The sequence below is a fragment of the Nematolebias whitei genome, chromosome 11 (assembly GCF_014905685.2).
Source record: "Nematolebias whitei isolate Nwh7 chromosome 11, NemWhi1, whole genome shotgun sequence".
NCBI classification, from domain to species: Eukaryota; Metazoa; Chordata; class Actinopteri; order Cyprinodontiformes; family Rivulidae; genus Nematolebias; species Nematolebias whitei.
Window position 1 is genome coordinate 31,872,099 of NC_056508.1, and position 16,580 is coordinate 31,888,678.

Here is a 16,580-nt window from a genome sequence, read left to right on the forward strand (position 1 = left end):
TATATATATACACACACACTAAAATAAACTACTACTATTATCCCTACTTTGTGGTTTTTCACTTATCGCGGGGCTTTAGGGTACGGATCCCCTGTGATAAACGAGGGACTACTGTATATTTGAACGTTATTGTGAAGGTCACAAAAGTGCAGAGGTGAAAAAGAGAGTCCAGGCAGGATGGAGTGGATGGAGAAAAGTTTCAGGAGTGATTTGTGACAAAAGAGTGTCAGCAAAGGTCAAAGGAAAAGTTTACAAGACAGTGGTGAGACCAGCTATGTTGTATGGTCTGGAGACAGAGGCACTGAGAAAAAGACAGAAGACAACTGGAAGTGGCAGAAATGAAGATGTTGAGGTTCTCCTTAGGAGTGACAAGGCTGGATAAGATTAGGAATGGGATCATCAGAGGTACAGCACAGGTTGAACAACTGGGAGATAAAGTTGGAGAGACCAGACAGAGATGGTTTGGACATGTCCAGAGGAGGGACAGTGGGTATACTGGTAGAAGGATGTTAGAAACGCAGCTGCCAGGATGCAGTTAGAGAGGACATGGAGGTTTTGGAGTGAGGACAGAGGATGCAGAGGACAGGGTGAGATGGAGGAGGATGACTCGCTGTGACAACCCCTGAAGAGTGAAAATCTGACAGAAGAAGAATATTTAAATAGTTATTTTTATATAAATGTCAACAAGCTTCTCTTTTGTAGTTCTGCAACAGTTTCCAGTTTCTTTTAGAAATAAAAATCTAATACATTCAACAACCACTGGGTGTCCCCCAAGAGTAGCAAACTAATACAAACCAAAAGTGAAACCAAACTAATAGCACCACGTGTCAAACCTTCCTAAAACAATGTAGTCAGGTTGCACCCCTCATTTAACTGCATCTTTTAAACAGAAAGAAGCAACATCGAACCTCAAACTTTGCTTTCTCCTACAAAACATTCACACGTGTAAACATGGCCCCAGCAGCAAAAACTCAGAAGCAGGAAATACAAGACTGAAGAAAACAGGGAAGCTGTGATGAGAACGTCGATATATATTATGTTTTTGTTGCCCTGTCTCTAATATGAAGCTTTTCCTGGTGGAGCAGATTTGTGCAGGGCGTGTGCCCCCAGGACGTTGGTATCAAACATGCTTAAATATTTTCAGTAATAAACCTTGGAAAAGCCAAGCGCTACAACACAGGACTTAAACTTGCACCTTACTTCAGTTAAATGTTAAATTTTACTTAAAAACGTTCCGTGTGAGCTTTCACTTGAACATTATATAAACAATACGTAATAAAGACAAGCAGAGAGGTGGTGAATCCTACCAAGTCTGCAGAGGGGTGAGGTTTTCATCAAATGGATGTCCGATGGCAGCTTTGTGCTGCTCCCACTTCCACGCCTTCAGCCTGCTGATGAACTGAGTTTGGGAGTGCTCCAGATGGTCCACACAGTTCTTCAGCAGCTGGCAACTCTTCTGCAACAACCACAATCTAAACTTGTCACATGCGTTCAAACACTTGGAACATTTACTAATAAAAATGCATACATAATATACATGTACAGTACATGTACAAATGTACAATATCAGATGTTCTTTTATTTACATCAGTTAAAAAAAATGAACATTAGGGAACTCTTTGTGTGCCTTGCTTATGAGAACCAGAAGTTATGGGCGGGACAAAGAAAGCTTATGGACGTACGGAGGGATGGAGACGATGTCATAATATGTCCTGCCTTCAGCGAGCATATAATATCAACCTGATTTTTTTTTTAGATGTCTTAGGTTGAAAAAACAAACAAACAACTGAACTAAATGTATGATTTTAACATCCAAACTTAAGTCAGGAATGAATGTAATTCTTAAGATCCCTGTCAGCCTGGATAATATTCCTTATTAAACTGCCCAAACTGGAGCTAGCAGGAGTGAAGACCACAAAAAATGAGCTGACTTAAGATTTTATGGTTCATTTAATGTCATATAGACATTAACACTGTAAGAATAGCAACTCCAGTACGATTCGTTTGATTTATGTACATCTGAATGTCGTCTGCGTAGAAATGCACAGTCATTCTAAAGAAGTAGGCAAAGAGGAAGACATGTAAATAGAGAATAAAAGGAAGCCAAGAAATGAGCCCTGTTGAAATGGATTTCCCTACAACTCAGCTGACTCATTAAGGTTGTATACCTGGTAGTTTTAAGAGTGTGGCAAAGGCTTTGTTTGTGAGGCCTGACTGAAAGAAATTCAGAGCTGGGTTCTTGTTTCTTCTGAACAACTGGCTCCATGATCAGAGTACCACACTTGTACTGTGTTATGCTTTGTTAATGAAGGCCACAACAGCCACAAAGAAAGCTCCTCCTAAGCACCAGATTTTCAGAATGTGAACAAATTATGAGGTTGTGCACAACAAATGGTCTCAACAAGTGCAGTATACATAATATAGTCTTCATAAATGTGCAAACAAGTAAAAATAAATGTGTGCTCTAGGTCAGTAGTTTGCAACTTATGGTTCCTCAGCCCGTCTGAGGAGGTTCCTTATTTCTTTGACCAGCAATAGCAACAACCTGAGTATCATTTATAAACTGATCATAAGAAAGGGCAGTTTTAGCTGTTTTTCAGTCCATCTTTCTGTTATTTATGCATGGAATTTATGCTGCAGGATGATACTAATAATACAGATGAATTCAGCTGCTTGTGTTAGCTATGCTGCAAAACAAAGCATAGTAAATTTAGCGTGTTTTCACTGTTGAAGATGCAGTGATCATACTGAATGCTGAGCTAATAGTCTGTTTGCTCACTTATGCAACTTGTTCACACTGACTGTGATTGTTCTATCCAAGGCAGATCCCTGTAAATGCAGAGCGTAATTTAGCACGTTCAATATAAATGACAAGTTTTTAAAATATCGTAATATGACATTGTAGTGAAATGCTCAAGTTATTCTCATGACAATGATAAAACAGAGTTAAAAACCTGCCTCCAATAAAAGCCTGGTGCTTTAAGCTTCTTTTTTTGTTAATCTTAAGACAACATTTAAGTAATAAAAGCCGACTCTTTTTAAAGACACTAGTTTTTCAACTTAATGCTTATTTGTCACCAAGTGTGTTTATTTCACTTATTCTCATTAAGGGAAAAAAAACTGAAACAGCTTTGAACAATCGTACCAAATGTAAAACATTATCTCCCATACAACTGCATAAATTGTCTTTTGTCTTAACACCTAAAACTGAAATGAAATGTCACTATTTAATTTGAACTGAGATAGCGCTGGAATTTTACAAATTATTTTATCGTAATTTTAAGGGTCAAGTAGATTTGGTGGCTTGAAAATGATTTGTTAGGAGAGATGGTAAAATGTTGTCTATAAAAGTTGTAGACTCTCGCTTTACTGCCAAGCAGCGTGAGTAAAACTTATAGTCTCACCGTCGACTCTTCGCAGATGTTATGCTCCAGTTTCTGGATGTTGTTAAGGAATTGCTGTATTTCTGCCTTGTTATATTCCGTACCATTTTGTTGGGATGGCCCTGTGGAAACAACACATTTTATACATCATTTAGGTCTTGTTTGCAGTTTTGCACAGTTTCCAAGGCTGCAAGTTGATACGTTACAGAGGACAACTTTTTTTAAGCTTTGAAATAATATTACATTATATACTGTTTATGTGCAGCCTATATATGTACAGTTTTTTAATATATATATATATATTTTTGGGCATGGTTTATATTCAAGTGTGCTCAATAGTTCACTTATTACAGTAGTTTTTGGGTACAAAAGCAAAGCCACTTTCTTCAAATAAAAACTACAACAGATAAGCTATTTCTATGGATACTACTACTGTTCTTCCAATGTCCATTAAGATATTATTTATTGCACTGTATTAAAAAAAGAATACGCTCAATTCATGACAGAAAGACACATTTCTCTGTTATACACTTGAAGACGGAGTTGGAAATAAACCTGACTGGTCGTAAAAGTGCACAAGGATTTCCTTCTAACGTCTACAAAATAATGTTATGCAACAACAATAATTAAAAAAAATGTATTTATCAAACCACTGAATATGTACATAATAAAATAATAAAAAAAATAGGTCAGACTATAAAATGCATAAGTAAAAAAATGAACTCTAATAAACCCCAACTGTGCCTGTTATAAATAACGTGCAGGATATTTTAGAGTTTCCTAAAGGTGCATAATAGTATTTGAGGCATGTAGAAGTTAGATAGCACAAAGTAATTATGAAAAATATCTTTACCTTGTAAATTTTCGTAGATGTGCTTCTCCCAGTTGAGATCTTTTTGCATGTCGTGCATCTTTTTTCTGATCTCCTGGAGCTCCCTCACCTTCTCCTTCAGCTTCTCCACATCCTCACTGTTAGGGTCACTGTTAGGGTCACTCTGAGGGAACGCTTGGTACTGCGGACAGCTGTTCTCCTGAAACTAAATGGCAATAAACCGACTTGAGGAGCATTAAGACAGGTTATTCAAAATTATTAATCTCCTTGTACAAATATGTCAAATTATGGCAGAAATGTTGCTGAAAACTGATTTTTTTTTTTTTTTACTTCAGTGCATTCACCTTTTGTAACTCACAGAGCTAAATTCACATAAGACATAAGCAGTTTTTGTTTGTAGTACAAATGCATCAGAGTACTTGACAAATAGTTCAGCTAACTTGAAATAAAAATTATAATTCTGTTGTAAATGCAGGCTATGATTATTCATAATAACATGCATGACTTATAATTATGACCTCAAATGTAATTTAAAAAGAAGACTAGACTGAAGTATGACTCCATGATGACAGCCTTACTATGAGTTTTGAAATTCTTAACATGATAACAAAGATCAGTGATGGTAAATGAAATGTAAAATTAAAAAAAATTCTTACCCCTTCCATCAGAGCCTTCTCCTGCATGAGAATGTCTCTGACCAACACGGCAAACTGTAGCGGCTGGATATTGGTCTGAAACAAAGGAGTTGTAATATTTTTTAAACTGTCTATAATTTAAAACACAACATCCCTTTTTCTCCAGATAGAAACAAATATGTATAACTTATTTTGTTTATTGCATTTAAAACCCTCACCATGTTGACCAAAAGTTCTGGCAGCGACACAAACGTGTTTTTCAGCTTCAACATTTTTAGATTAGTTTTATGTTTCTATTGTTTTCTGAAGAACAATTCAAACGTTTGGCCCTGTTCCTTCACAGCCTCTGCAGTCTACTCCAGCGTGCAGGATACCAACCTCTGAGCTAAATCTCGACTGATGATGGCCCAGTCTTGTTTTATTAATGGCTTCTGCTCATCCGGTTGTTTTTGAGCACTAAGTGCAGGTTCTCACAAGATATGGGGAGTTTCCTGACCACAGGTCCAAAATTTCACAGCTCTGAGTCATTTCATTTTCACTTTAGCCTTGTGACACGGTGCTCCGCTGGTACTAGAAATTAGACCAGTTCATCGCTGAACTGTGCTTGAATTGTTGGAGTAAGTTGCTCTTTAGGGATGTTTGGAGACCCCTCTATTCGTGGTGGCGTTCCTGGAGAAGCTCACGCACTTGACACAAGATTCATTTGACTGCTCAGTTTTCCTCCTCTGGACCTTCAGATTTCTCAATCAAAAGGCTCCATCAAATAAAATGAACTGTGTCAGTTTCTGCTGCACCATTTCTTGTACGTCCTGCAGAATTAGTCTGCTCTTGATGGTTTTCTCTAACAGAAGGAGCTTCTTTGCTGATCTTCTTGTCACGAGGCTGCTGTTAAAACGCGTCACGGTGCTGCAGATGCACTTACACACACCTGGAGCTCTGCGGCGCACTTCTCAGGAGAAGACGTCTTGCTGCTTGCTGAGCACTCGTAAAAATCTTGAACCCTTCTTCTCGACAACTGAACCTCTCCTCTTGAGGTTACAAAAGATTTAGACAAAACTCTTAGGTAGAATATTCTTATTCTTCCCAAATGTGAAGCCACTTGGCAACGCTGCATACATTTCTGTACTAAAATGAAATTAGCTGATCAATTTGTGCCACGGCAAAATTACAGTAAAGTGCTGTTTTTGTTTTTGTTACAACATTAAACTTTGAAAAAAGAAAACAAGTTAGCATCTGATCACTCTGTACTGAAATGTGAAAACATTGTGAAACTGTCAGTACACAAACCAAAGCCACAAAATTTGCTAAGCAAAATTTTCCAAAACGTTTGGTCATGAAAGTACCGTAAAAACACATTAATCATGCGAATTGCAACATCTTCCATCACATTAGCTCTTTCTTGTGTTTTGTTTGCAGCCACCGGAGGGCAGAATATATAAAAAGAAACTATCACAAAGCACAAACAGGCAGAATGACAGTGATGCAGGGAGAAGGGCTCCTGATGGTTCACCTACCATATTTCTGCTTATCTGCATCAGTTTCATCTTCTCCATTACGTTGTCGGTTCGCTGAGAAAGTTCCTGCAAGCTGTTGATGACATGGTTCAACAGAGCCCGAGCCTGGCCCTCCAGCTCCACTTTGTCTGGAGAAAACTCATCCCTGTGCGACAGAAAACTACATGAGCATTTCATAATTGGTGGATATGGGAGCATGCATACCAATGTGAAATACGTAGAAAAAATGCACCGCTGTGTGCGTGTTATTATGAGCGTGCATGTCTCCTTACCATCTCTGGACCTGAATCCAATCACGGAGGTAATATCTGACTTCAATAGGGAAGGTGTGCATGGGATACAGGTTCTGTGTCTGAATCGAAACATGCTCCAGGATCTTTTCTATGGGTACCCAACAAGCCATAGTCAAGCAGGTCTACAACACAAACAGAGGTCAACAAAATTTGTTTTATTTCTTTAATAACACTGTGACTATTTCAACCACTACTAAGAAAAATATATACATATATATATATACATATATATATGTCTGCCCTTTACCATACAAACTATGATCACTTAATTGTTTTTAATTATTATTATTCAATCGTACTCCTTTGGTACTTTTTTATTATTCCATTATACATATATTGTCATTATACATATACATACATTATACATATACTTTATTTCCCTCTGGGATTAATAAAGTATTTTTGAATTGAATTGAACATTATACTATGTTTTGAACCACTTTGGCCATGGCTGCCTCAGAGGAGTCGACAGGGGAGAGGATGGACTCCAGAAACCATCTTATCACCAGCAAACTGATTGGTCCACTATGTGAGTGTGCTACTTGTGGGACTGAGTTTGTTGTGGCTCCTCGGACTGATGAAGTCCTTTGGATGAAGGACGAAATGTTTCAACACAAAGAAACCGTCCAGAGGACCTGACTTAACTTTGTTGGCTATGGTTCAACACAGGCTAGGATTTTGTCTTATTTAAAATAAGTGATGAGAGCATCTAACCTGCAAAATCAACTAGATCAAAGCTAACTTACAAGTCTAAGATAGAAAATCTTCCATTTAAAGTTTGAAGATGGCAACGCACACGCTTCACTCATTAACAGTTACTAATTTCTTAAAATCTTATAAGATCGTTGTTATTTTCATACGTACTTAGCGAGTGAGACCAAATAACCACATTTTTTCAGTTTGATGTGTCCAGACTACAATAAATACACAAACTGTCTTACAGCTTTTATTTGTTTCAGATTAAAAGGGAAGATTAAAAAAAGATCCCCAGAACAAAGATGTCTGAGGCCTCTGACCACATCACAAACACTTCAGATCTTTTTGAGCTCTAAAACAGCTCTTCTTTGTCCCACCTTACACTTTAAAACTTCTGCACTAGTTCTCTGTCAAAATGCTTTTTTTCTCTCACCACCTCACAGAAACTTCAAACATTCACACAAACACCGTACGGTTCAGTTTGAACCTCTGCATATGTGATGAAACACTTACAGGAATCTTTTCAACATTGACTTTGTGCTTTTCAGACTTTTTTATTTTTTACAGTAAGCCAAACAGAAGATAAAATTCATGCACGCCAAACCAACATCTGGAAAAAGTGCGTCGTTCATAACGAGGCGTGGATCTGTTTCTGGCAGCAGGTCGTTCAGTGCATCCTGTGGCTTTATCAGCTTCCCACAGGTTGGTTCAACAATTCACTCTAAACAGTCGACAGTCTTCTCTTTGCATCACCTAAACATCGCCAAGACATCTTGTAGATTAATGATCCCTTTCTTTTCAGTAAGTTGAAACGGGTTTTGCATCTCATTCCAGCTCTAAAGTGGCCAACTGGATGTCAGCACGATGACTGGAATAGTGTTGATAAAGCAAACAAACAAAAAAACAAGAACAAAACACAGATGGTGTGGTCACAAATTTGTGCAACTCATAAAATGAGTCAAAGTAAAGCAAGAGGGGGTGTTGTAATAACTTTTGATCAGACCAGTTTGGCTTGACTGATAAATGGACTGTACTTAGCACCTTTCAATTTAAGCAAGATACTGAAAGAGCTTTACAACACAATCTGTGCCCTCATTTACCTCCACACACACATTCATATACTACAAAGATGATCTGAATCTGTAGAGACTAATCAGTGCTTTAGATCACATTCATACACTGATGGGACACATATCAAAGGTAATGAAGGGTTCAGTGTCTTGCTCAGTGACACTTCAACATGTGACTGCAGGTGGAATTGAACCCCCAACTCTCCCAGTGGCAGATGACTGCTCTAACCACACAGCTGCCCCTAAATCTACCGGGTAGTTTAAAACTTGAAATTTCATTTTAGCATAGACATAGTACATGTTAAAGGGATAGTTCACATTTTTCTGAAGTGAGGTTCTGTGGAATAGTTGTCAACAACAAATATAGTTTTGTTTTTTCTCTTCTTTCGGCTGCTCCCTTCGTCAGGGATCACAACAGCGAACTAAGTTACACGAAGACTTGGAAATTATTTTTTACACCAGACGATGATGCAACCACAGACCACCGAGCTACCACAGTCCTCTGTGTGGAGCAGAGAGCTGCTATCTAGGGGAATGGGGGAGCAGATGGTGGGGGTTAAGGGCCTTGCTCAAGGGCCCAGAGTGGGGCAAATGAGGGTGGAGACCATATGTGTCAAACTCAAGGCCCGGGGGCCAAATGTGGCCCTCGTTGACACCTTATCTGGCCCCCAAGATGTTATTTTAAATGTAAAATACTTTTTTCACTTTAATTTTTTTCAATAATCTTTGATTATGATGTCAAAAGTGCAACAGAGAACGTCAAATAAGACCAACCAAACTCTTGTTGAGGAACCTGCAACCAAGAAAAGATGTCGAGTATCTAACTTGAGTTAATGTAGATTCTGAAACCGGCCCTTAGTTTGAAAAAGGTTTTAATTTTGCCCCCCTTTAAAGTGGGTTTGACACCCCTGGTGTAGACAGTTGTGGGTACTTCACCAATCCCACCCACATTTTGATGTTGTCCGTACCAGAACATGAATCAGCGATCTTCCGATCACAGGCCCACCTTCTCTACCTATGTGCCACCATTCCCAAACAACAACTACAGTATATGTTGTAAATAACTCTTTGAGCGGCATCAGTTTGGAGACGTAGTTTAATTCTGACTGGGCTGAAGAGCTAATGGCTAGTCTGAGCACGGTCAAGACCGAAGTGGATCCTCTGCCCAAAAAAAAAGCAATAGTTATGTAGTTGCTGTTTTTAAAAACCCTTTACACATATGAATTTTGCATTACATGATTATCCAGTCAGGAATATTGATGCTCCATGCTACAGTTAGCTGCTGCTGCTATTTCAGCAGCAAAACTATAGAAGTCCACGTTTAATATTAAACCACTTAAATGTTTATAAATTAGCATTCACATGAACTACTTTGAGACTTTTGACATGGAGTTGTTTTAAGACATAAATCCTTTTGTTCTTAGACCAAATGTTAGCTTGTCAGTTCAATTCTTCTTGTCAGTGAGAAGTCCAAAAGAGCTACCTACAACAGGTAAGATATTAATTGTTCAGAACACCTCTTCAACAGCTCTGAACCACTGCTGGACAGATACCACTCAGCTGTCTCTTATCAAAATATGATTAACTTGTCCTGGTACAATGATTCTTAGATCGTCCCTGTCCTTTTGTAAAGTTTTCATAACAGATGGCACCTTATGGAAAACAAAAATTAGCTGAGCAAGACAGGCAAAATAAAACTTGATTTATCTGCTTATCACAGAAACAACCCACCTGAACAACATTTAGACCAATCTGATGTTCTGAAGTCCACAGAGCAGTAGTGTACTGCAGCACATGCAATGCTTTACATATATTACCAACTTGTTTCAGGTCATCACTGAGTACAGCTACTTCTAATATCAAAGTTTTCCTTTTCCGTGTGACCAATTTTACACAATGTAAGATTTATTAAGATACTTCTTGCCGTGTTTATGAAGCCTGAAGTGTGTTCATATTTATGTTTCTACAATTCTGGATTGGTTCTCTTCCCCTGATAAGATTTGTATCCCAGTGCTGTATCATTTGCTGCTAAAGAACAAATGTTTTAGCGATGTTGATATTTTGAACACAACATACTGGGACTAAAACCTGAAAACAGTCACCATGAAATGATCTCATACTAATTCTGTACTGGCTACGAAACTTAAAGCTATGCAATACTGCTCAACAAACTCCAAAGTACCCCCAACTAAACAAAGTGCTAAGTTTAGGCTGATACAGTGGAGTGGGAAAATCCCACAGCCTGGAATGCAGATTTTTATTTATTTATTTATTTTCCTTCTTGATTTTATTAAAAAAGAACATGACATTGTTTAAATTGGATCGACTCCAGAAAAAATATTGTCATTTAGTATAAACAAGAACGAAGAACCACAGTACAGCTATGGCTTCCAAGTTGTGTCCACATGAAGAATCTGCTGCGTCAAGCAACAAACCAATCATAAAATGAGATTACAATATAACTGAAGTACATACCATTAACTGAGTCTACAGTCTATTTCTCAACTTAAAGAAACATCATCGTGTCAACAGTTTTGGGCCCTGTGGTTAAATTTGCTCCAGTTTATTACGGCAAAGATTTGTTTGACCAGCTATTGTTGTAGACGGAGTGGACACATGTGGAAGAGAGGAAGAATGACACTGAGACAAACTTATTGATATAAAAATTAAACCGTTTTCCTCATTTGATGATCACAATGAACGAGACATTTCAGCCACTGCAGCCTTCTGCCTAGGTGTCCTTCAACACCATGTGGATGGATGTGACTATGGGGTGCCGTTTGTAACGTTACACAGTCTAAGATTAACAGCAATATTTTGATTTATTTAGACTTTAATAGGAAAAAAGAAGTTTTTGCTTTTTCAAAGTCATATTTTTACCATGTTGTGAAAACCTTGCAAGCTAAATATTTAGCTTGCAAGTTAAATATTTAGGTCCGAGTTAAATATTTACTTAGTAAATCAAATATTTATTTTGGAAATTAAATGTTTAGATTGGGAAATAAATATTTAGGTCCGAGCTAAATATTTAGTTAGCAAATTAAATATTTAATTTAGGAGTTAAATGTTTAGCTTAGAAATTAAATGATTAGTTTGGAAATTAAATATTTAGCTTGGACAAAAAATATTTATTTTTGAAGTTAAATATTTAATTCACACCTAAATATTTAGTTTACTACTAACTAAATATTTAACTTGCAAGTTATGTAATTAGTTTGTAGACAAAATATTTAGCTTGTAAATTAAATATTTAGATGGCAACTATGACATTTATAAATGTATAATAACATGGTGAAAATATGACTTTGAAAAAAAAACCTTTTTTTTCTTATTGAAGGCTAAATAAACCAAAAATATCGCCGTTAATTTTTGACTGTGTAACTTCACAAACGGCGCCCCACATCTGACAGGACACGTTAGGATGAGCCGAGGTGGAAAAAGTCAGCTGCATGCATCCAGAAACACCAAGCACGAGGTCTTATCAGAACAATGTCTAAGCAGTAAACAGGTTTTAATACGTTTTGTCGGCACATTGTTGATCGAACTGAAAGAAACTACGCAGTTGTATCAAAACAGAGAGGATCGAACTAATGTTAGCCTATCGCTTCTGGCAATGCGTCCATATGAAAACGTGTCAACAGAGGTGAGATATAGGGCATTAACAGAGTACTCGAGTAATCTACACATCGATTGCTAGGACATCTATTGAGGTTAAAAATTTAACATCGAGTATCTGTAGTGACGTCATATTATGTGACTACGGTATGACCGTAAGGGGCGGTGTTGCACTGTTGCAGGTCACAGAGTATGGTGTAACACCGGGTCCAATTCACCGAACCAGAACCAGTTTCGGTTTAAGTTTCGTTTTTGACGTGCTGCATGTTTCTTCACGTTTGCAGTTTAATAATAAAAACTAATAGTTTCGTTTTTCCTGTGACTTATTTGCAGTATGATAAATGGTAGGAGCATAATATACGCTCCCAATGTTTTGTTGGTCTTTTTTTTTTGTAAATAATTACCTTTTTTTGCGGTTTTATTTATTTATTTATTTATTTTTGTATCTTGAGATCTATGACGTCATCAAATACTCGAGTTCTACTCGGGTTTTATTATGTTAATGTCGAGTTTAAAAATTATATACTCGTTCAACCCCTAGTGAGATAGTTTGTTAAAAATCTTATACATGTGAGGGAAAAGATATTCTCCTATCAATAAAATGCAAGTCCGTTTAGTCGAAGCTTTGTCTCTGTGAGGCTGGAAACTGTCCAAGTCAGTACCAACGTTGTTTTTACATCAAATATATGCGAGATGCACACACACCCGCCCCAATCATCCTCCAGTCATATTTAGTCTTAGACAGCTTCAGTTATGAGAAACACTCTGAGAACATACACAAATGTATTTGTCTCATTTTTTCTTATATTACACTCAGAATGCACCAAATCACACCGACTTCTACTTGAATTTTCTAGTCTTTTATTATTCTCTGATCAAACAGGATGCTTATTTGACAAACTCTCCCACATATTTATGATGATGTGATTTTTACAGCACACTATACTGCTGTTGTTTCTTGATCTAGAGCTTCATGTAGTGCATTTAGCAGCCACTCTCTTTTCTCTAATGAATACTACCCATGTCCTCATGTTACATCTGCTCTTCCTCCTAATATCAGTGGACAACACATCATTGCTACTTGAGTGCTTGGCTGTACAATAAACATCCTTTTCAGATGTTTAAGGCAACTTTCTTTCCTCTAAAAAGCACCTACCAAATACAAAGTGTATGTTAGGCTGCCTGTTCCTGCTGCAGGCAGACACAGAAGAGTTTGTGGTATTGCATGACTATAATTTAAAATACAAACATCTAAAGGTTCAGCAGGCTTGAGTGCAGCAACTTTACACTGGGAAAGGTTACAATGGTCACTGCATCGTGGAACACAGAGGAACCTAGTTTCTACATTACATCAAAATTTTATTGTTTTCGCAAAATCAATATCCCAAAGGAAACAAAGAAACAAACAAAAAAAGGAAACATGACTGACATCCAGATGTGTCTCAGCCTTCTCCCGTTGCTCAGAACTAAAATTTTAGGGTGCTGCCATATTGTTTTTATTTGCAGCCTGTGTATGACCAAAGTCCCACCTACACCTCCTGACAACCTTCTAACAGGCTGTCAACACTGCCAGTCACAGAACAGAATTTAGTTTAAGCTGCAAGTAAATAAGTGAAATTAAATGTATTGGGAGATAAAATGCATATTCAAACAGTAGAAAGATAAGAGCTATGAAAAGAGATCTAAAGTGTATTTTTATTTTTTTTAGTGAGGAAAATATCCCATTTGTTTACATGGAAGGGCGGGGCTTGAAAATTGTACTGCAGCAAGCCACTATGTGAGTGTGCTGCTTGTGGGACTGAGTTTATTGCAGTTCCTCGGACTGATGAAGTCTTTTGGATGAAAGACGAAACGTTTTTGACACACAACAGTAGTTACAAATCTGTTATCAGGTATAAGAACAATGTGGTGTGTCAGACAGTGCAGTGTGTAGGCTAGATTGGTTGGATCAACTAAACTTCCACTTGTTTTTCTACAGTACAGAAGGTTTGATTATGTCAGACTCACAGGTGAGAGAATTTTAACTACAGGTACTCGGTTTGATAATGTACGTAAAAGGAACGATACTTCTCAGAAAGCTGTTTGTAGTGGTAATTTATTGCATTCAAAATTAAGTAATGTCCATTAAATGTTTTATTACGGCGATCATTACCTACAAAACATTGTTGGATGGCATCAATAAAGATTGTGTACGTTTCCTTCAGGCTTTCACTAAGACCACATCTGATGTTAGTGATTATCAGGCTTAGAGCCACAGTGACATCAGCAGCATTACTCAGCAGAACGACAACAACCTTTGTGTCCTGTCTCGTTAAGGATTATTAAGTTATGTTGTTTTGTTAGCCTTTTAGTTGTTCCACTAATTGTTCTGAAGAGAGAGGTGCTTGAGCGTTTATTGTTTCACATGTGCCATTGGAGCTTCTGGGCAGGTTTTATGTAAACGTGACTCCACCATGAGAAGAAAAGCCTCAGCTATAAATCAAAAATCAAAATAATTAGGAGTTTTCATCAGGAGAGAATAACCTCGTGTTGTAAGAACACAAGTTAAATATTTTATTGTCCAAGAAGCCTGATGACATCATAAAAACATTTATTTATGTTAGGATCTTTAATTGATCATTTGCAATATATTCCCTAAATTAATATATACTTCACACTATTCCACAGTCTGTTCAGTTTAATGCTTTAACATCTTTTATCCAAAACAGAAATTTTAAAATAGAGTATTTATAGAGGAGCTAAGGCTGGGTGGTACAGATGCATCTCAAAAACAGAATGATGTGGAAAGAGTTCTCTTTTTTTTGTCAATAGTTTCAGAAAGTGAAACTCACATAGTACTTCCTCCCTGTGGTTATCAAACTTTTCAACTCCTCCCCCTTTCGACACATAAGACAATAAAATTAATTCTTCACCACAATAAACACTTTAATGTTTCTGGATGCCTGACCTGTTTTAGAACTTAATTGTTGTTCCTTTGTATTGAAACTCTGGCACAAGTTCCTGCAGGATCAGTAAAGTTCTATCTTATCTTATCTTATCTTATCTTATCTTACATTAATTCATTAAACAGAGTGAAATATTTCACGCCTTTATTTCTTGTTATTTTGTTGATTATGGTTTACAAATAATGCTTTTTGTTCTTTCTGCTTTATTTGTAGACCTCACTGTGAGTTCTAGATTTTTTAGCTCGTTTTTGACTGACAAGGGACCTTTTCCACCAAACTGGTTTCAGTGCTGGTTTGAAGCAAAGACGTAAAAGTTGAAGCTGGCGCAGGAACAGCATCAACAACATTTTACTACTTTCACATTTAGAAACGGTTAATTTCAGCTTCCTTGTGCAAAAAAAAAAAAAAAAGAAGAAAATTGACTCTACTTCAGCTAATTTCAGCTGTTTTTTCAACTGTTTTGTGCTCCTTTCAGCTTTATAAAAGCAGCTACCCAATCTACATTTATCCCTGCAAACAGGACAACATCCAGTTTTGCATGCGTGTCTGAACACAGAATGATGCATGAATCGGACTCTTGTCTGTGGTCAGCTACTCACCAAACCTGCCACCTGCCTCTGCTTTCATCCTGAGTGAAGTCCTGCTTGGAGGTTTGTGAGGCGCAGCGTGCTCTGACTCCGTCCAGACTCATCAAACCTCACTCTCTATGGAGCTGAAATAGCCTCACCCTGGACTTCCACTGTGAATAAAATCTACACGGCCATCTTTTATGTATTAACTCTATAACTGTAGTATTCTACATAAATCACTGTGTAATGCAAAACTTGCACTGATGGGCAAGTTTATAAAATAGCACTTAGCCTGAAGTTGTTTCCACTGAACTTCACTTCAAAATGTCTGAACTATCCCTTTAGGTGTGCCATCAGCTCAACACTATAAATGAACTTAATGGTTTTGAAATAATAAAAGAAGACTGGGTGACACAACAGATGGTAGATTTGAACTCTACAACCAAATTGAATACATCTTGCGCTGAATCTACAGAAATGAGCGTCTAGAAAATAACTAAGAAACTCTGAGAGCTGATTGGTTCTTTTGGTCTTAGAGTAAATTTGTCAGAAACATTCATGAGTATCTGAGCACTTGATGTGATTTGAGTTGAAAAAGAAACAGCATCACAAGACTTCCGTCTTCCTCTTTCATGCCCTGTGGGAGGAAGAGCTGTGGTCAGAGCGGTATGGATCTTTCAAGGACTGTTAAGACATCTTGGTGCTTTCTCATTGTACACTTCACACACTGATGGAAAGAGATGAATCATTGCCTTCCCAGAGTGCATTCTGGGAAAATGCTCATGGTTAATCGTTTTTTTTTTTCCTGTTATGTAAACACCCTGTTCCACCACTGCCTGCCTCCATGCAGAACTAACTGCATGTGAAGAAAATGATGGCTGCCAGAGTTGCATAACTTTCATAACTGAGGTGAATAAAACTCGCAAAAGTTGAGAGAGTGAGCTATCGTTCCCCTGGGATTATAACCTTACAAGATGAGAGGAATAATCTGACTAGGTCAAAGTAACATTCATATATATATATATATA

At 37.5% G+C, this 16,580-nt stretch overlaps 1 protein-coding gene across 1 annotated transcript in view; it reads right to left on the reverse strand.

Annotated features, from left to right (window-relative positions):
• The window catches only part of stat6 (signal transducer and activator of transcription 6, interleukin-4 induced), a 26,871-nt gene that overhangs the window by 9,169 nt on the left and 1,122 nt on the right, over positions 1-16,580 (reverse strand). Inside the window, exons 2-7 of the mRNA XM_037684188.1 lie at positions 6,637-6,779; positions 6,365-6,509; positions 4,872-4,946; positions 4,237-4,420; positions 3,405-3,505; positions 1,308-1,456 (exon numbers count right to left, since the gene is read on the reverse strand). Of these exons, the coding sequence (XP_037540116.1) occupies positions 1,308-1,456; positions 3,405-3,505; positions 4,237-4,420; positions 4,872-4,946; positions 6,365-6,509; positions 6,637-6,767 (785 nt within the window). The 5' untranslated portion in view covers positions 6,768-6,779. The remainder of the gene's footprint in view (positions 1-1,307; positions 1,457-3,404; positions 3,506-4,236; positions 4,421-4,871; positions 4,947-6,364; positions 6,510-6,636; positions 6,780-16,580) is intronic.